The sequence below is a fragment of the Diorhabda carinulata genome, chromosome 4, assembly GCF_026250575.1.
Source record: "Diorhabda carinulata isolate Delta chromosome 4, icDioCari1.1, whole genome shotgun sequence".
Lineage (NCBI taxonomy): Eukaryota > Metazoa > Arthropoda > Insecta > Coleoptera > Chrysomelidae > Diorhabda > Diorhabda carinulata.
In genome coordinates, this window is record NC_079463.1 from 856,558 (window position 1) to 878,598 (window position 22,041).

The window sequence follows — 22,041 nt, forward strand, 5'->3', positions numbered from 1 at the left end:
TCAAATTTCGATCTGTCAATCAACAATTATAAAAAAATCAATTTCAAAACAATTACAAAAAAATGTTTCGAACAAATTGTGTAGAGCAGTGTTTTCTTGTAGATATGAATTATTTTATTGCATGCAACTCGTTTTCTTAAAATAACGAAACGAGATAATTAAATTCAGACATACACATTTCAATAAATAGTAATTTATTCGTTGTATAGAATTTCCCAAGTTTCCATTCTAATATTATTGTATAATAAATGTATTAACAATTTTAATTAAACTTGGAATATTGCTAATAAAACATACGTCACGAAATTGATGTTATTTCGAGAAATCGTAAATATGTACGAATATAATAATCACTCGACATTAAACAACAAAAAGATGAAGATCAGTTGGAAATTGTTTGTGTTTTGTGGGGTGATATCGACTGTTATTTCCGATTATACTTTCATTCCACCTTTTAATATATCAAGTGGTACTTCGATACATAGTACCGCATTATCAAGAGAATGTCTAAAAGACTTTACGCTATATTTGGAAACTTTGAATGAGACTAAAAGCGATGGGGATAATTGGGCATTACAAAGTAAGTACTTACTCATATTTTTTAACAATCGAAAATTTAGTTTGTTAGTTAACCCTTAAAAGAAATAAAACAAATTAAAATAAACACCAAAAAGCGAATAAAATGATTCGTGTGAAGTCATCCGTTGATTTTAACCTCGAATATTTTTTTACCAAATAAACTTTTACGAAAAAATGTTAATACATACTTCGCGTGAACTTAAAACAAAATAAAAATAAGTTATTAATATCAAAAACAAGTTTTGATTAAAAAATAAACGGTATATAACGTATAACTAAAAAAAAGAAACAAATAGAAACGTCAATTAAAAGTAGGAAACAAATCTATGCGTTACTAAAAAAAGGAAACAAATCCACTAAAATTGAAAGAAATGTGTAATGCTGGTTGTCTACATTTGAATATAACGAAGATATCAAATTTTATGTAGTTTTATTCAAATGTGCCTGTACAATCTTGAATGAAACGGTAAAAAACTACGAAAAATTTTACCAAATAATTCTTTGTCCTAAACGTCCCATTTTTAGTATTCGAGATTAAAAAACGTTTTTCTGTACATTACAGTGTTTGATGCCACCGCTAAATTTCCATCCGGTCTGCTTTCGTATAATTTCGCAGAATTAGGAAATTTCCAACAATGTATAAATATCAAATTTAAGAATATTTCCGGTAAATATTGTCTGGGAAACGCAGTAGTTAACCGTAGCGTCATCTATGAAACTTCAAATTATTCCCAACGGCATGTAAGTATGACTATTCTCATAATTACAGATACCTTTAATTTTAGTTTACTATTTACTTCGACTTTAACTCACAAATATTAACCTGAAGATGTTAAATTTAATTAGAAATATGTTTTTTTAATTGATTAATGTCAAAGATAAATCGATATCTCGAATTATTTCGAAAAAAAAGAATACAATTTTCATAGATTTTCCACCATAAATTTTATAAGTTTATATTATTAGCCAACAGAGGGCGTTGATGATGTTTTCTCATAAAAATATATAATTATATCAATAAATTAAATTCGATAATTTAAAAATATGTGAAATTACACATCTTAAACAGATTCATTTATATTTTAATTATTAAAATGACTTTCAGGTGTACTTGAAAAACCTAATGATGAAAGTAGCTGAAGGTCATATTTTTGCCGGTAACCTCAAGTGGGGAATCTGTTTACCTGATGGTTGTACCGAAAAAGACGCTCTACAGTTAATGCGTATGACAGATACTCTAAATATGTCAATATCATCAGTGATATGTCAAACTAAATACGATCCTTATCTCAATTTTAATGTTAGCGAAATATATGGAACGTAAGTCCCATAAAAAATGTGCAATACCAATATATCCCTCACTATTTTTGTTTCAGAACAATTTTCAGTACTTTTTTTTTGATAATTATAATTTCTACATTGTTAGATACAACAAAAAAATCAAAAGAAAAAGGTGAGATCATTATATAGGGTTGTTCAATAGAAATAAAAAGATATCTGATGATAATGATAGGCAACCACTATTACACAATACATGTATTTAACAATGATTATAGGCAACTCAAACTACATACGTCTCGTGAGCACAATATTGATGAATATCAATTTTTGATTGATAATTTTGATTAAGAGATTAACGATACATATTTATTAGGATGCATTTTAATTCCGAGGTAATTTGGAAAGAACGAAAGACGAAAATCTAAACGTCACTAAAAGAAGGAAACAAATCGACGCGGCACTAAAAAAAGGAAACAAATTCGCTAAAATTGGAATAAATGTAATCTTGGTTGTCTACATTTGAATTTAACGAAGATATCAAATATTTAATAAATAAAATTTTTTTCAGGAATGGTTTATAAGACATTTAAAGCCTTTTCTTTACTCAATAATTTCAAACTTTTATTCACTATACCAAAACGTAATTCCATGCTTTCTTGTCTTGACGGTATAAGAGTTATTAGTATGATTTGGATCGTGACGTTACACGTATATTTAGGATATTTGGGAGGACCGTTAGTAAATTCCAAAGATTTCGTCAACGTAAGTCGTAAGATTTATTTTAATTAAAATTTTATCAAAAGTATTGGATTCGATGGATTAATTAAACAAATCGACACCAGAGGGAGTTAAATACTAAATTTTAAAAGAAATTATTATAAACGTTTAATAGATGGCGCTACTCTATCTTTTGATTGGAATTAATGATTGAAATTTTCGTCATCTAATAGATATGATTAAAAATCATCGTTTTTTTTTTTGTAAAAACTGTTTAGTACATTCAATTACCTATTAATTTGCACATTTAAGTAATTTGTAGTTTACAGATTCGTGGCCTAGTATGTTTATATATAATGGAGGACTAGCTTGCGATACGTTTTTATTAATCGGAGGTATCTTAGTAACTTATGTGTTTTTCAAAAAAAATCAACAACATAATATGACTTTTACCAAGATTCTAAAACATTATCTTCACAGATATATACGGTGAGTTGAAATGACGTCATCAAAATTGACGTTTATTATATAGCCAGTATAATATCACACTTAAACAACGTTGCCAGACGTTAATTGAAAATAACGGATGATTTATACACTCAGAAAAATATTTTGTTGTTGACAAATTGTAAGATGTGATATACGGGGCGTAACAACTTTACATGAGTCGTTCAGTTATTAGACAGATTCGTGTTCATATACAGGGTCATAAAAAAGACCTTATTAGAATATTTAAATGTCAGAGTGGTGGGAGCTATGGTATACAGGGTCGTGATTGTTAAATTAAATTAAATAATCATCGTACCGGTTAATATACGAGGTGTATCTAATAAATTTACATATTCTAATAATTATTTTTCAATATATGTTTTTAGTTTGACACCATCGGTGGTAGGGGTGGTTTTACTGCATATAACTGTAGTTAAATATTTAGGCTCCGGACCTAATTGGACTTTAATGGTGGATCTTGCAGGGCGATGTCAAAAATCTTGGTGGTCCACAATATTATACATCCAAAATATTGTAAATGTCGATAAAATGGTGAGAAAAATTTTCGATTTATATAATTTACGGATTGAGGTGTTTTGTTTTTAGTGCGCCGATCAAACTTGGTATTTAAACGTCGATATGCAGTTGTATTTAATGTCTCCATTGATATTTTGGTCGTTGAAAAAATCTCCCAGACTAGGAATCGCTTTGTTATTATTATCGGCATTTCTTTCGATGTTTTTATCATTTACAAGGGCTTATTCGTATGAAATGTCGGCTATAACGAATACTCATTATCTGAGGTAACAATCTCGTTATTAAAATTCACAAAATTATATACTAGACTAATTTTTGTACTCTCGGGCTTGAATAACAAATTTTCTGGTGATATATTTATCAAAAATATAGAAAAAACGATGCCACGACTGAATATTTCTACGTAATTATATAAAAATATACTTTTAGGGGTGACCTTGATGTATACATGAATCAGTATTATTTTAAAACGGAAACGAGAGCTACTCCCTGGTTACTGGGAGCTATTTTAGGTTATGTTCTATCTAGAACGGATAAAATAATTAAATTAGGAAGGGTAAGTTTCATTTTTCAAATGCTTGACACAAATTACATCGAATCTTTAGTTTATATAATTTCCAATGTACATCTCAGTCCGGTTCTGTCTTCTGCTGTTTTATATTTTTTATCTCCTTCTATCTCGACGATTCTTTCCATATGATTACTTCCGATGCGAGGTTAAAAAATGAATTTCATAAGGGAAATCTCAGCTTCAAACCCCGTTTTCTTTGAAAACTTTTCTAAATTATAAATTCTCTAAATCTAAATTATTTTTTTCCATACCGGCAACGCTGTCGGTCGTGTCTTTGTTCGAATAACTATAAAGTCACATTCTGAGACAGAGTTTTTTACGTCGTTTCTGCGTATTCCAACAACGATTTCCGAATTCGTCGCTACCAAATCCTTCGATCGTGTTCTAGTTTACATGAAACAACTAACGAAAATACGAAATGAATTTCATAAGGGAAATCTCAGCTTCAAACCCCGTTTTCTTTGAAAACTTTTCTAAATTATAAATTCTCTAAATCTAAATTATTTTTTTCCATACCGGCAACGCTGTCGGTCGTGTATTTGTTCGAATAACTATAAAGTCACATTCTGAGACAGAGTTTTTTACGTCGTTTCTGCGTATTTCAACAACGATTTCCGAATTCGTCGCTACCAAATCGTTCGATCGTGTTCTAGTTTACATGAAACAACTAACGAAAATACGAAATGAATTTCATAAGGGAAATCTCAGCTTCAAAACCCCGTTTTTTTTTGAAAACTTTTCTAAATTATAAATTCTCTAAATTTAAATTTTTTTTTTCCATACCGGCAACGCTGTCGGTCGTGTCTGTGTCATGATAACACGTGCTCGTCGAATACATCGAATAAATATAAAGTCACATTCTGAGAAAGAGTTTTTTTACGTCGTTTCTGCGTATTCCAACAACGATTTCCGAATTCGTCGCTACCAAATCGTTCGATCGTGTTCTAGTTTACATGAAACAACTAACGAAAATACGGAAATTTCAATTGAATAAGAATTTGAAAGTATTTTTATTTATATATTATTATATATATACTGTGTATAACCGAAAGCGATTTATATATTTCAGATACATTTAATATGTCTTTGGGTACTGAATTTAACAATTATAGTAACTTGTATACTATCCGGTCATAGTACTTTAAGATCCAGCGATTACCGGAGACTCGAAAATTCATTAGCTATAGCGTTAGTAAGGCCATTTTTCGCGACGTCTGTCGGATGGATTATTTGGGCTTGTGCCACGGAACACGGAGGTAATTACGTCATTACCTCGCAGCGAATATTCTCGATATTAACGCAATTTTATTTATTACAGGTATAATTAACAAATTTCTGTCGCTTTCGATATTTCAATTTTTGAACAAATTCATCTTTAGTGTATATTTGTTGCACGTGACGATTCTTAAAATAATATTTCTTTCGGTAAAAACACCGATGTATTTCGGAATATTCAACATGGTAAGTTGAATCTATATTTTTATTCATCTTATTAGATTGATTTTCTTGATCAGTAGTATCTGAAGACGGTAAGTTGGTTATCGAAACGTGTTTTAGTCAGTAATTAGGGCTTGTGACTAATCACAGGTAATTTTGAGACGCTCTGGATACTTGTTTATATTTTAGGTTTACGATGTTTGTGGAATTTTGATGATTATGTTTTGGGTATCAATATTATGGATATTGGTATTCGAAAGCCCGTTGATTGAAATTGAAAAAATGATATTTTCAAAATAAATCGTAAGTTTGCATTTAGTTTTATTATAAACATAAAATGACTAATTTTTTTCGTTTCAGATAATCAACAATATCTTGAAAATCCTCATTAAATTCCATATATGAGTCACGTGACTCATTACGTCTAAATTTCTAAACAATTTTGACATTATTTTGACATTTGACATCGAATAAAAAAATATTTATGGAAATTTTTGTTTTTTTATAATCAAATTTAAGTAGTCGAGTGTTTTTATTATAGTCATAAACTCAATATATCGAATCTTCTTACTTAACACTTCCGAAAAACATTTTTGTTCGGTTAATAATTAAAATCAGGTATAATGCACTTATAGTGGGCCGTAAAGCCGGTCCTGTCCGTATTTAACTTATTGAATGCTAAAAAATAGGAAAATATGGTCGATACTTTTGTAAAGAACCTCGTATATATGACACGTCAAGTCAAAGCAACACTAAAATTAAATCAAATTTACCCGAATCATTTTTTTTTACGATTTATTTAAATTATATAAATAAAGTATTTCCAAACATAAACCCTGTATGAAGCTCATAAAAAGCTCTACAAAAAAATATATTTTACGTAAACCCATTATTTGAGCTGTTACAGCCCAAAATATCTAGACAGGAATCGAACTTACTAACATAACCTTATTTTTTAAATCTTTAAATTTCTATATTAACCGTTTTCAAACATACACCCTGTATATACCTGTTGCTTAATATATTCATTCGTCGAATATTTGATTGCACCTCGTATCATTTTGATAACGAGTTCATTAATTTTAATACATTTACCACTGCAGGTATTTATAAAAAATCACCAAGTACACTATCTACCATAATATTAATTTGTAAATCATGAATTTTTACTTATTCGTACTTATTTTCATTTATCCAATGTTTATTACAGTTTCTATTTATAACGAATTTGAATTATTAAAAAAATTAAGAAGTATAAGTACCAGCGATGGTGTTTCAACACAATGTCGATTAACAATATCTTTGTTTTTAAATAAATTGAATGATACCAACGATCTTGATGGTATTTGGGCGTTGCAAAGTAGGTAAAACAAAAAACTACTTTATCTCAAGTTTTAAACAACTGATTTCTATCATTGTTTTTATATTTCGATATTTAACATGTTAATCACTATATTACATTTTAATTAATCAAAATTTTTATCTTAAACAAAATATCTTAGTTTCCTCCGCCATATTGTGAAACAATATATTTCGATTAATTTTCACAGTGTTTGATGCTTCTTCTAAAATACCGGCGGGAGTTATGTCGTACAATCTCGGCGAATTGGGAAACTTTGAACAATGTATCGAAATCAATTCCATAAATGATCATATAATAGGAAAATACTGTTTAGGACATGTAATTTTCAACCGTTCACTAATAGAAAATAATCGAATTTATTCCCGAGATCACGTAAGTATTTCAATTGGTCACTAATAAAGGAGGGATTCAAAAATTATCGTTTTCCCGCGCTATTGCGTTAAACGTCTAATAAAAAACTTTCGAGCGCAATGTTGCCACTCGAGGAATTGTTGGTAAAACTAAATTTGCTATAAAAATGTAATAGATTTGATCCTTATTACTACATAATATAATATAATATATTTGACTAAAATAATATAAAAAACAACATGACAAGGTAAGAAATTTAATCAAAAAAGATTTTTCACGAATCTAACAATGTGGCAACGCTGTGCAGAAATACCGCTTTTGGCGTAGCAAATAGGAGAAGCCAATTAAATTTGTTTTTACTAGTCACATGATATTAATCACATATTGATGTGTAGTATTAATTGTTTTTTATTTTTCACCAGTAACATATGAGAAATGCAAACAAAAATAGATATCGATATAAATATGAACAGAAAATGTTAGGTTAGATGTTTTAAATAACCCAACTTAGTCTCAAGTTTGTTGAATAGAAAAGTACGTTCAAATTAACACGAATTTTGTTACATAACTCGTTTTCGGAAATTTTGTCCCTTAAAATTTCTGTTTCAAATATTATCTTATACTACCGATTGGAATATATAATTAAATATATTGTTAGATAAAATGATAGGTAGACAACCAATAATACACTATTGTAAGACATCATTGACATTTGAAAACGAGTAATTATGTACTTATATTGTGTAAAATGATTATTTTCATGAGTTTGGTTATGTTAATATTAATTTTATCGGTTCAATTTCAATAATAAATATGTGAATATTTGCAAGGAAAATTATTCTTTTATCTTTACTTAATAATGAAATTTCACGCGTTCATATTAACCTTTTTAAAAACATCCGTTTCCGATTCGAGCGAGTGTTCGACAAGCTATAGTACAGTTAATGTGGGTTTTAATTATATGTTATTTTATTATTTCAATAATAAGTATGTGAAATTTCTGTTTCAAACATTATTTTATACTCCCAATTGAATATATAATTAAACTTATTGTTAGATAATTCATTAAATTGTTTGATAAAAAAACGATAGGTAGACAACCAATAATACACTATTGTAAGACATCATTGACATTTGCAAACGAGTAATTATGTACTTATATTGTGTAAAATGATTATTTTCATGAGTTTGGTTATGTTAATATTAATTTTATCGGTTCAATTTCAATAATAAATATGTGAATATTTGCAAGGAAAATTATTCTTTTATCTTTACTTAATAATGAAATTTCACGCGTTCATATTAACCTTTTTAAAAACATCCGTTTCCGATTCGAGCGAGTGTTCGACAAGCTATAGTACAGTTAATGTGGGTTTTAATTATATGTTATTTTATTATTTCAATAATAAGTATGTGAAATTTCTGTTTCAAACATTATTTTATACTCCCAATTGAATATATAATTAAACTTATTGTTAGATAATTCATTAAATTGTTTGATAAAAAAACGATAGGTAGACAACCAATAATACACTATTGTAAGACATCATTGACATTTGCAAACGAGTAATTATGTACTTATATTGTGTAAAATGATTATTTTCATGAGTTTGGTTATGTTAATATTAATTTTATCGGTTCAATTTCAATAATAAATATGTGAATATTTGCAAGGAAAATTATTCTTTTATCTTTACTTAATAATGAAATTTCACGCGTTCATATTAACCTTTTTAAAAACATCCGTTTCCGATTCGAGCGAGTGTTCGACAAGCTATAGTACAGTTAATGTGGGTTTAATTATATGTTATTTTATTTCAACATTGTATTTACAATCATAGTATCAAAAAGTAAACCTCATTTTGTGTCATAATCATATTGATATCTTTAATGAAGTATGCCTACTTGAGTTAGTTGAGGCATAGGAATATTTTAAAACACGCATCAAATTAAAAGCTCAATTTTTATTAAAATTAAGTGAATGTGATAATACGTTAAAAAACTTTTACATTTTACTATATATTATCAATAAAATAATAGTATTCTCTTTATAATCGATTTTCCGATATACAAACACATATTTATACCTACTAATAATTTGTGGTAAATGAATTTTAATACAAGTTTGACTGGACTATTATAGTTCTATTAATCGAGTACAAGCTAAGCCAATGTTGCCGGTTTTCCGACGCTCTTGCTAACGAAACGCATATAATTTTCAAAGTCATACAAAACAATATCTCTATTTTAATGAATCTTTACTTTATTCCTTCGGGAATATTTTTAGATCTACTTAAAAAATATTATGTTGCACGTAGCTGATGGATATAATAAAACAAAACGTTGTTCGTGGGCATTATGTTTACCTAGCAACTGCTCTGATAATGATGCAGAAAAAATTTTAGAAGGATTAGACACTTTAGGTCTTACTTCTACATCTGTAACATGTCAAACTTTAATTGAGTCATATCCGAAGTTAGACACGGACGCCATTATTGGAATGTAAGTACGTGGAAAGATGAATGTAAAAGAAATTTGGCAACATGTCAAAACACTACGAAGATTATAGGAACTTTATAAATCAAAATAAATTAATTACATCTTTATTCAATTTACAAGAGTTTGATATAGGAAAGCTAAAATTTTTTAAAAAATTAAGTATATATCAAGTTTTCCGTTTTTTCTAGAACTATATTGTGTCTCTATATGTTTATTGTGATAACATCAACAGCAATAGATTTAGGATTAAGATCTAAACGAAAAGGTGAGTATCATATTCAAAAAATATCGGAAATTAAGAAAAAAAATGCATATGATAAATAATATCCTGTATTTATATTAATTTCACTAATTTAACTATCTTTCAATATTTTTTAATATAGGCAACACACTATACAATCATATGGTACGTCATTTGTGTTGCCTATCTTTGATATACAATATATTTTTTCTATGTTTTAGTAATGATTCACCCTATATTTGTATCATTTTCAATTTATACAAACGGTAAAATATTATTTGATGTACCAAAACGAACTTCTAAATTATCTTGTCTGGACGGACTTAGATTTATAAGTATGTTATGGATAATATTCAAGCATGTATACATGGTGTATCAGGAAATGACGATTATAAATTTCAAGAATTTCATCGAGGTAAGTGAGTAAATAAACAGTATCCACTCTAAATAAGTGTGAAGCTGTTAATTTTACTAATTTCTCAACGTTAGAACGTTTTATTTTTATTTGAATTGATTATATATTATAGAAAATATCGAATTAGAAAATAAATTGGTCTAAAATGTTTAAAATAGGTTCTAAACAACAAAGAAATATAGGAAATGTAATAGAAATCTACAGGGAAGAGTTATTACTTTGTAATACAGGGTTTTATAATAATACGGTCTAATAAAATTGTACTAATACATTTATTTGCGTTTGTTTTTAGTTTACAGAAGTGATATACAGTATGTTATTGATTAGGGGAACATTGGCGTGCGATACTTTTTTATTAATAGGAGGAATTTTAGTAACTTACGTATTTTTTGATAAAAATATAAAAAATAAAATGACTTTTATCGAGATTATGAAACATTATTTACATCGATATATACGGTGAGGAAAAATCTGGTAAATTCGATTCGTACAAATTAAGTTTTAATATTTTTTGTTAGTTTGACACCCGCGTTGGCTGCTTCGATACTCGTTTTTACTACATTGGGGAAATATATGGGATCGGGACCCCATTGGAGTATATTATTAGCAAATATAAAAAATTGTCGGAATTATTGGTGGTCTTCAATACTTTACGTACAAAATCAAGTGAACGTCGAGGAAATGGTAACGAAACCAAAATTATATTACATAATTAATATTTGTAGGACATTTTCAGTGTACTGTTCATACTTGGTATTTAGACGTCGATATGCAGTTATACATTTTATCGCCGATAATATTTTGGTTATTTAGATTATCTTACAAAATAGGAATCGGTACGATAATCACGCTAATTATTCTTTCAATTACATTATCTTTCACTAGAGCTTATATTTACGAAATGTCCGCAGTCGAAACTGCGTATTTTATAAGGTAAGTGTGAAGAATCCGGAAGGTTTACTGAAAACTTATTAAATCGTGCAACGCCGCTTGGCAGTTTATCTGTATACCGTTTATGAGATTCTATATATTGTTTACTGAAACATTTTAGAGGCTCTGCTACTACGTATCTAAACGAATTTTACTATAAAACAGAAACCAGAGCCACTCCGTGGTTTATATGAACTATTTTAGGTTATATATTAGCTACCAAAAAACATCTACACGTAAAATTGTCTGGGGTAAATATTTCGGCGTTGGGCATTAAGCAGGATTACTTTCATTTAAATATTTTCAGATTTATTCTCTAATTTTATGGTTATTAAGTTTGATAATAATAGTAGTATGTATATTCGGAGACTACAATTCATTAAGACGAGCGGAATATCGAAGATTTGAAAACGCCTTAAGTATAGCTCTACTAAAGCCTACTTTCGCAGTAGCCATTTGCTGGATTATTTGGGCATGCGCTACGGAACAAGGAAGTGCGTCGTCGTAATGTATCTATATCATAGACACCGTTGCCAGTTTGTTAAATTCGTAACGTAAATCAGGTTCTGTGGGTAAAACGTTGTTTAGGATATATTATTACATTTCAACGAGAAATTTAATTATTTAAATGATTTACTGATTGATAAGGTTGATAAAAATTTGGAAATGAGTATTAAAATGTAGTAGATAAATGCAATAATACAATAAAAAAAATAATTTGACCAAATTTGACTGTACTATAACAATTCGTATAGACGCGCGCCAAATTAAACTTCAATCGAATGTTTTTAAAAAGCATAGTAGAAATCCACAGACGTGTAAATTTCAACATCGTACGAATCATAGAACTGATTTTATTATAATAAGATTTTTACCTTAACGTAAATAATATTTTTAACTTTTAGGTTTTATAAATCAATTTTTATCTTTACGATTATTTCAATTTATGAACAAATTCAGTCTCAGTATCTATCTTCTACACCGACCATTGTTACAATTGATATTTTTCGCTAGTAAAACCCCGATTTACTTCAGTGTTTTTAATATAGTAAGTAATTTATTATAGTCTTTTAGCAAGTTACCTGACTGAAAGTAAAAACTATCCATTTTAGGCTTACGATTCATGGGGAATAATGTTGTTAAGCTTTGGGCTGTCAATTATTTGGATCTTGTTATTCGAATATCCCATGCTTTCAATCGAGAAACTTATTTTTAAAAAATAAATTTTTATTGTAATTAATTTGCGAAAAATTGGACGTTGACAACTGACAGTACTTTTATTTATCCCTTATCCCCTAAAATCACTTGATTTCATGAAACACACCACTGTGGAGAATGAAAAAAAAGTTTAAAAATATTTTGGAAGCGTTGGGATTTGAACTCGATTCATTTAAACAACAAAAATTGTCTTTCAACCCACCTTTACTGTACACCACCGCCATTTTGTTTATCGGTATTCAGAATCCAATATTTGTATTGGAAAATTTAATTTTATAATAAATATTAAATCAAACTACCTAATTACGTTGATTATACAGTTTTTTTCTAATTTAATTGGACAAAAAATGTATTTTTATATATAATTTGCGTATTATAAGGTTTGTTGTATTTTTGTTTATTTCGAATCGGGATTTTTCAATGTTAACTTCCTTCCGATATACTTCCTGGTTTATTCTGATTCAAAAGAAGGTAAGAGCAAGGACAACGCCAGCGAATAATTTATTTTTCATGAAATCCTTGCGTATCCACTCGACTGTGACGATTTGTTGGTAAAACAGCAACACTAGAGGATTAAAATGAAACAAATATTTACAAATAAATATCTCATTAGATAAAGCAATTTGATAAAAAACAAAGTCATCGTAAAAATATTTAATAACACGAAAAGTCAACGACCCCTTGAAAGAGTCCAAAAATATATAATTTAAGTCAATATTTGTTCACAAGATGGCACAATCGATAAATCCAAAATAAAGACCCTGCATTGGAGATTGCAATATGAATAATGATTTATGAGTGTTCATGAACATAATTTGCATGGAATATTAAACCTATCCTATTAAATTGTCCGTCGTTCACTTCCTCTACTTCCCGAAGACAAGTTTTTCATGTTTACGATAAGATTAGTCTGTCTATACAACCGACCAAACGTTCATTTTAATAAAAGTGAAAGTATTTAACTTGAAGGTTAACAAATATAATCAAATATACGAATACTTTAGTCTAAGTTTTAATTACAAGTTCGATATAATTTAATCAATTTAGTTAATCTACTTAAAAGTACAAAATGTTATTTCAATATATAGATAGACGCCCCTAAATATCGGCACAACACAATACATTCAATGCAAATCGTGTCGTATAAATATTATTAATATTTTATAACAATATATAATAACAACAGTAATTTTATAACAATTTTATCTAATATTTTTATTACTTGGTTTTTAAAATGACCGTACTGTCTATCAAGTAGTCACTTCCAAATAAAGTTGAATTATTGAATTTACAAACAATTGAAGCATCAAGGTTCTCCTGCATGGCCTACTTAGTTCAACGATGGTTGACCCTTTAAAGGCTCAAGGTTCGTCTCTTGGTCTACGTACTTCAAGTCCAAGCTACACATGTTCTTGATTTTTTTTATTTGTTATAATTAATGAACTTCCCAGTGAATTTAACTTTATTCGATACGCTTACCACGTAAATATTCAAGAATATACGAGAGTTGTTTTTCAATTTATTATTTTTTTTTTTAGTTTTGACCTCAATTTTACAAACAATATGTTAATTTCTTCTTATTTTTCCAAATGTTAACGTCCATACATTCTATTTAAGTGATGGGTTTATTTTAAACAAACTAACCTAACCTAATTTATGAAATAACCGTCACGTCACGTGAAATCACGTGCTGTTACAGAGAATTGAGTTTTTTAGATTCTTACCGAGCACGTATGAAAAAAGGACGAAAAAAGAGAATTTTATTGATTAATTCCTATGGTAAAATGGTTAAAACGTCGATTTATAATATAAATATTGATAATACCTTTCAGAAGCAAAGCTGATTTTGATTAAAATATTAAGTACAATGTTCCATTAATACGGCTCTGATATTTAACCTAAAATAGAAGATAATCTTGACCCTAATACAAATATTAAAAGTTATTGGGATAATGGAAATAAAACGTTTATATATATATACTAATAAAATGTTAATAGTCGTTTATTTATTAAAATTAATTAAACATAAGTCTTATTACTATAATTAGATAAGATACAATAGGTTTGATTTTGTTCGCAAAACTTATAATAATACTAATTATAGAAGAAATGACATTAAACGTTATTATTGCAAAAATTCAGAACCTTTTTTTTCAATTCTTAACAACCTTCAACTTTTTTTCATTACAACGACCTTACGATCATCAGCTGTAGCACGCGCATGCGCTACAGATACGTATCTGTAAAGTTAATCTTTTGGATTTTGATGTGATTCAATCACTGAAACGTAAATACGTTTAATTAATCCCATAATTAAAGGCAATTATTGTATATTATAAAGTCTAACAGATTTCAAATTATACAATAATTACGGATCGTTACCAAATTGGATTACAGAATTGAATAATTTGAAACCGGATTAAGAAACCTCTCAAAAAGTGTACAACTGAAGTTTCATTATACATTATTCACTCATGAATCGAACAATCAATAATCAATCTCGTAAAACATACGTTGATTATAAATTAAAAAAATTAATATTCTAATTAAGTTAACGATCCAAAAATGTTGAAGTTCATTTTGAATATACAATCAACCAGTGTACGTTTCAATAAAACTTCGTCAATACAATGTAATGAATTAAGCTGTTCCACTGGATTCTCATTGTATTCAAGAAATATTTGTCCCGGCTGACGTTTATTAATTAAAATCCCATAAATTCTATAAAAATAGATATTTAATGGTGATTTGAGGGTATTTCAGATCAATAATTCATATATTTATTTATATCAATATAGGACAATCTAGTACCTACTGGTTCGTATCGGATTTTTCTTCCTAATTAAGCAGGATTGGCCTAAGCATTTTTCTATCTCTTGTTTTTCAAGGTTTATATATTTTTTACATAAGTATGAAACAAATATGGTGTATGAGGGCAAGAAAGTACTCTTAATTATATATATATTTTCGAAATATAATTATTCAAGGATGTAAACCAATTTTTATTAGGTCAGGGATTGGTAAGCGTTCGATTATATAGTGAACTATGTAGGTTTTTGTGAACCACGTTGATAAATATTTTTTAAATGTCATTATTCAAATAAAAGTAGTCAAGGGGCCAACTTAAAACTAATGATTTATCTTTGACGAATATTTATTTCCTAGTATTTCATGAAAAATTCGAAAATATTTGTATAAAAGCTTTTTCTTTGTTCAAAAAGATCAGTTTTTAACGTACAATCATTTGTGTATTCAAAAATACTGTCGAAAATAAGCTATTTCATTAAAAGTTTCTAAAAGTGTATTTACTCCAATATTATTGGCCCCCAGACTAAATTGTCAAGCTGGAATTGGGTAATAATAAGGCGGTAGTTTATTCATGTAACAAGTTATTAAAAAAATTATCATACAATTTAATTTCCAAACAATTCATACATTATAACATCTGTCAATTATTCTAGTAAAGCCATATTATTGCTCAATGGTGAATATTTGTCATATTTATACCAAGAAGAATTATTATTTTAGTTTTTAGAATTAGAATAATACATTTTTTAACGAATTTTGATATTTTAATATCGTATGTTAATACCTAAGCCGACCCTGTACATCGTCTACATTGTACCGCGTTAACTGTCATACAACTGACCAATTAGATCCATAGTTTGTGTTACTATGGAAAATTGGCGCTAAAAAATACCATCTGATCGTAAGAGAAGAAAGATAATTAGAAAGTAGGGTGCGTGCGTGTGTGAAAAATAACAAACCACAAGTAAGTTTTTCATTATATTTAATAACTAAAAGTTTTGTTTAAATATTTATACTGTTTTAAGTATATTTCTACAAAGTGTACGAAACACAGAATTTCGAAGTAAACGTATTTGAATAATTATTAGTTCTAATTAATAATATAAATACAGGGTCACGTTCAAAACGCCTGAGGGTGTTGGTAGAGGTGTCGGTACCATACCTGACTTGTAGCTTACCTTGATCTGCTTGTAAGCTAACTCAAATAATCATCATAGTTTACCAGACAGCTTGGTGCTTGTAATATTAACTTTTTTTACCTCGAGTTGTGTCGAAGAGATGGGTTGGGCAAACTTTAATATATATATATATATATATATATATATGTGTATTGTAATCATTAATAATTTACCAATGGGTTCAAAATTGTTACAACATAAAACGTATTCGTATAAATTAGTTGATAATAATATTTCGTAATATACCAATTAAACTTTTCAAAACTCCGATTACTTATTATAAATACGACAACAATTATGAAAGAAATTGAACATAAACATGATTTTCTGTAATATAAATAATGCAAATATCAGTTTTTATTGGTTAAATACGGTAAATTGTAGAGAAATTGTCGCTTGGTAACTTAACCTCAAAATTTTACTAGAAGAAAACAAGAAATTGTTTTCTTGTATAAAATCCGATGAATTGATAGATGAATTGAGTTCATTCGCCTTCAAAAATTAAATTACTTTCAATATTGCAGTTTCAACGTGAAAGAATGTTTTGATATTTCAAAAAAACATATCTACATTGAACTACTTTCTTGATTTTTTCATCCGCTACGAACTTAACGATTAAGAGAATGTATTTGAAAGTACGTACATTTTATTTTTATCATGCTCGAGTTGTTGGTGATGAGCGCGTTCTTCTATTACAACAATTTCACATTACCATTCATTATAGGCCAGTTCGTAAAGTTTGAATCGGTGTTAAATATGTCGGACGAACTTTTTTTAGATTATTATTAGATATTAGATAATATTAGATATTTTTTATTATTTAGTTGTTCGGCTACTGTACTACTCGTAATATATTAGCGAAAGTCGTTATTAATGGCCTGCAAGGGGTCGATTTATTAGTTTAATTTTCATTTGAATTGATTTTTTTAATAATAATTTCCGAATTTGTATAACTAATAATTTTTTTTTCAATTCAATACAATTTTATCGTTTAGAGATTAATACCATATGCCCTTCCCTTTTTTTTTCGTTTCTATTTACATCCGCTGACCATGATACATTTTCTAACATTTTTTTTCTTACAGTCCTACTAAATCTAGATAAATTTATTGCTCCTTAAATTGCATTAATAATTAAATGACCTGAATTCGCTTATAACTGAGGTGAGATAAATAACCAATGAGAAAAAGTATCTCTCAATGTATAATTTTATAAGTCTCTGGCTTTTCTCGCCGATACAGTGGCGGCGGGAATTTATTGTCCACAAAATATGTCACATCTCAATTTTATTAATCAGTTTCAACTTTTTTTTTATCGATTCCTTACTATTCTGTGGATACTACTTTGTTTATCATGGTGAAATACACCATAAATCAAATAAATTTCCATCCACCAACTTCTATCGAACCTCCCTCGTATCACGAAATTAATATCATTTATTGAAATTACGACTTGGCAACGTCGCTTTTATTTCTTACTGTCACTTGTCATACTAACTAATCACCTATATTGGTATCAATATTGAAATTAATTATTTATATATTTGAAAAAATATTTCGATCCGCCTCTGTATACCAAACCGAAATATGAGAGCCCAACCTAAAGTTTAGTGATCGCGGACCTTGGCCAACGCAACATACACACATTGTGACTGTCAATTTTTTTTGTATTCACACTATTAATTGAATCGGAAACAGCAGACTTGCTGGCCTCCTCCGGAAGTCGAACAAGGCTAAAAATCTACAAAAAAAAACCCACCAATGAAAACCTTCTAGATTATGGACGTCTTTTATTAACCACTTTTCGTTTGTTTAAGACGTTTGGATAAGAATTAAAACATTCTCTAATAATAATAATGAGATTAATTCACGTTCCTTTGTTAGCCATTTTCAGTTTCGTTTGCTATAAAAAAGAAGATGAAGTTTGTTACAGACTTGACATTTAAAATAATTTATAAAGATGTTTATATGGGTTTATTTTTTTTATTAATATAAATTATAAAAAAAATGACCGCTTTTTATAAATGTATCTTCAAACAAAACATTTGGAATATAACTGAAAGTTTAAAAACGTTGCGAGACGAAAAACATAAAATTGGGACAATATCGGCTTTGCGATGTTGCCAGTTGTGAAAATAAATTTTCTACTAATTTCTAAACGATTCAATTAATATAAATTTTTACTGAACGATACCGTTATAAAAATTGTTATCTAAACAAATTTAATTTAGTGGTGAGACGGTTCAGTGACCTACAGGTGGTTATGAAAACGTTGTAGCCAGACACAACAAACGCATAATTAGCAGTAATATGCAATGTCTTCAAGTACACAGAAGCATCCAAGCGAAACATCAAGATCGAGGAGACATTATTCTCTTTGTTTGTTATCGTAAATGCATAATATTATATTTCCGTAAATAAACAAATAAAATAATATCAAACGTGTGCATTATAAGTCATATTCATTATAAGGATTCATAAAATTTTTTTGTTCGAAACAGTTTAGGGACCGTTCGCGTACGTGTTTTAAAAATTGTTGATGACATCACGCCCTCGCGATAGGTTCCTAAACTGATTCGGAATTTGCCTCGCGAACAAAGCTATTCATATGACGTACACCCCTTGAAAATAATAATGGACTGCTCGGGTTACGTAGATGTACAGAGCCATCTTTATATTCAGTTCGTAAATAATTTCTGTGAATTTAAACACTATTATATTAATTTAAAAATAAATTTATGATAATTGTATATTTCTAATATAAGGTACAACATTCGTATTCGGTATTAGTCACATCTATAACAATTGCATTGAAAAAAATTATTACATTGACACAAATTCGCTAAAGCTGATTCATTATTGACATTTTCAGGTTAAACAACTTTTATACTACGAGGAGCGATCAGTATTTTTTTGTTTTAAATCTATTTGTATGAGTATTGATATGAAATTTGATATTTTTCGTTTCAAAATTAAGAGTGGTGTTTAATATATAGTCCAGTCAACCGCTGTAAAACTTTTTAAGTACTTTTTCTCTAAAAAAATATTACAAATTAATTTTGAAGAAAATCTGTTAGGTACGGCAACACTGTACAATAATTTCATCAAACATCAAAGTCACCTGACAACTGACAACGATAGTCAGTTTCTAGCGTTAGTCTACACATAGTAGGTTATAATATGACGTCATACGTAAATAATTGATTTATAAATGAATAAGAATTTGTATCGGCCATTTTATTGAGAATTAGATCACAAGGAATTCGTTGAAAAAACTGACGTAATATATTAAATATGTATATCGTATGAGAATATTTTTGTATAAAAACATGTTTACATTTCTTAGTAGATACAAATACATAAACAACAGGAATTTAACGTTTTTAGGTATAATTATTATATAATTAAATGAAATTTACTTAGAACTATATCAATTCAACAAAACATCCGGTTGATATTTGTTTATAATATAGAAAAACTCGTGTAAACGCCGGCTATACCTAATAACAAGAAAAATATTTGTCTATAAAAAATTTTATTAGCATCAACAGATATTCTAACGTTCACTTCCGTGACAAGTTAAATTAGATTATTTATTGTTTATTATTTGATATAATTTTAATCGCACGATAAATTAATTAGTTGATTTCAAAGGTTAAGTACTTATATAATGACCTATAAAGGTATTAATTCAACAACGTACCACCCACGTGACAAAAAAATCGAATATACGAAAATCCACGTGGCTTATTTTTAAGTTGGTATTCATTCGCGTAAAAAACGATGTTCCAGACATACTGACCTACATTTGGCATGTAGAACTCTTCGTAAATAATTGTGTCGAATAGTATAAGTATAGGGTAATTAATGTGCGCGAGAGAGATAGCGTAACGTCACAGCAGGTACCGCCATCTGTTCGATAATAGCCACACAATTATTTTATTAGCGCCAACTCATCGATATTAGTCATTCTTTATTTTCCGTGGCGTGTCTTTATCATTATTGTAAACGAATGAATTGTATTAATTTATAATTTATTATAAGAAGTAAAAACAATTAATTATTTAAAAGTATTAGTAATCGACGTCGATTATTTTTAATAGCTTCTAATAAATACTTTCAAATATAAACTCCTACATTAGTCATAGTTTTTTTTTTGTATATAATATACGGGGTAACAAAAAAGTATCTACTCTGAATCTGAATTAAAAGTCTTGAAACTAGATTTCTTAGAAGGAAAATAGGGGCCAGAATTTATTAGAATAAGCTAGAAAATATATCTATCGGCGATTTTTTCTTGTTTTCTAACCTAAAAATTTCACTTGCAGTACAATTAATATTCGATATGGTTAAAAAAGGAAACTACACCTTGATATTGAATTATTTTAGATTTATCTCAATTTCTAACACGTATTTTTGGATTTATGACAATAAACGTATAATTTTATAGTGTTTACATCAACTTTGTTGATTTTAACTGATGTTGCAATACGTAATATTATTATTATTTAAACCTTTAATGCCTGAGATATATTTACCACGTTTTAAGGTTATATATAAACCTAATTTAATCTGTTGATAAAACAAAATTTACACGTAACAAATCACATGATATTTTCAGCACGTATTCTCGTGTTATTTGTTGCAACAAACATTCCATCGAAACTAAAAAAACGTTAAACAAAAAGTAAATCATCCTTGAAAGAATTTTAAAAATTTAGTATACAGGGTGTCCTATAAGTCGACAGCTGTCTAGATGTTGTGTAAGATTTGAATTGTTTCGAATGGATTTTACATCGTTAAAATAATGAAAATGATTGGAAATATCCGTTTTCGAACCATTCGAATGGATAAAACCTACAGAAGTAGCCGAAACAATTGAATAATTTGAATATATTCAAATACGTCCTGTATATAAAAAAATTAAAACAAATGTTCTTAGAATGTCAGAATTTGAATAATTTACATTTTTATCGAGATCGTTTTTATTTATTTAATAAAATCAGTTGATAACGAAGGTTTAATTCCCTACAAAAAAATTGCAAATAATTACGCAATCATACTACAGCCAATTAAAAATATAGTAAAAACAACGAAAATCTATTTGAAGCGGCAACACTGTTTAGAATTAAAACGGACTGCTACGTCAATTTCTTCCCGTTCCATCGATTGATACTCGTAACATTTATGTACGTAATCACATAGTCAAAGGCCAAGTTAAAGAAAAAGAAGAATAACCTATTTATTTTATAGAGTTAATATTAAATAACTACAAGTTAATAATCTAATTCTAATTGTGTGATTTTTGACTTTTCGCGTACAATTTAAAGTACTATCTCCTTTATCTGAATAAGAACGAGTCGAGATGGGCGACGTGTTGCTATGGAAATAAATATTCGATAATCGAATTTAGTGAAGTGTTTGTTGT

At 28.3% G+C, this 22,041-nt stretch overlaps 2 protein-coding genes across 3 annotated transcripts; both read left to right on the plus strand.

Annotated features, from left to right (window-relative positions):
• The first annotated feature begins 50 nt into the window (after window positions 1–50).
• LOC130892448 (nose resistant to fluoxetine protein 6-like) lies at window positions 51–6,102 on the plus strand. Of its 2 annotated transcripts, XM_057797876.1 has the most exons (13): window positions 53–580; window positions 1,142–1,320; window positions 1,685–1,899; window positions 1,956–2,032; window positions 2,429–2,622; window positions 2,900–3,066; window positions 3,453–3,618; window positions 3,673–3,869; window positions 4,033–4,159; window positions 5,244–5,430; window positions 5,493–5,635; window positions 5,801–5,914; window positions 5,972–6,102. In XM_057797876.1, exons 1-12 carry the CDS (start codon window positions 310–312, stop codon window positions 5,909–5,911), a joined length of 2,034 nt encoding a protein of 677 aa, XP_057653859.1. In that variant the 5' UTR covers window positions 53–309; the 3' UTR covers window positions 5,912–5,914; window positions 5,972–6,102. The 2 variants fall into 2 exon arrangements, with proteins under 2 accessions (XP_057653860.1, XP_057653859.1); XM_057797877.1 differs by lacking the exon at window positions 5,493–5,635 and having other exon boundaries at window positions 51–580.
• Window positions 6,103–6,808: 706 nt separating this feature from the next.
• On the plus strand, window positions 6,809–11,241 carry LOC130892258 (nose resistant to fluoxetine protein 6-like). Its single transcript, XM_057797537.1, has 8 exons — window positions 6,809–6,971; window positions 7,162–7,346; window positions 9,613–9,827; window positions 10,013–10,089; window positions 10,287–10,480; window positions 10,773–10,939; window positions 10,999–11,164; window positions 11,206–11,241. The coding sequence occupies exons 1-8, from the start codon at window positions 6,809–6,811 to the stop codon at window positions 11,239–11,241; spliced, it is 1,203 nt and encodes a 400-aa protein (XP_057653520.1).
• Window positions 11,242–22,041: the final 10,800 nt, after the last annotated feature.

Excerpts from the sequence above, each read along its gene's own strand:
- LOC130892258 (XM_057797537.1), top strand. The coding sequence starts at position 6,809 with ATGTTTATTACAGTTTCTATTTATAACGAATTTGAATTATTAAAAAAA. Across the intron at positions 7,347-9,612 it reads GAATTTATTCCCGAGATCAC|ATCTACTTAAAAAATATTAT; the intron begins GTAAGTATTTCA and ends GAATATTTTTAG. Across the intron at positions 9,828-10,012 it reads ACGGACGCCATTATTGGAAT|AACTATATTGTGTCTCTATA; the intron begins GTAAGTACGTGG and ends CGTTTTTTCTAG.
- LOC130892448 (XM_057797876.1), top strand. The coding sequence starts at position 310 with ATGTTATTTCGAGAAATCGTAAATATGTACGAATATAATAATCACTCG. Across the intron at positions 2,623-2,899 it reads ATTCCAAAGATTTCGTCAAC|TTTACAGATTCGTGGCCTAG; the intron begins GTAAGTCGTAAG and ends AGTAATTTGTAG. Across the intron at positions 3,619-3,672 it reads TTGTAAATGTCGATAAAATG|TGCGCCGATCAAACTTGGTA; the intron begins GTGAGAAAAATT and ends TTTTGTTTTTAG.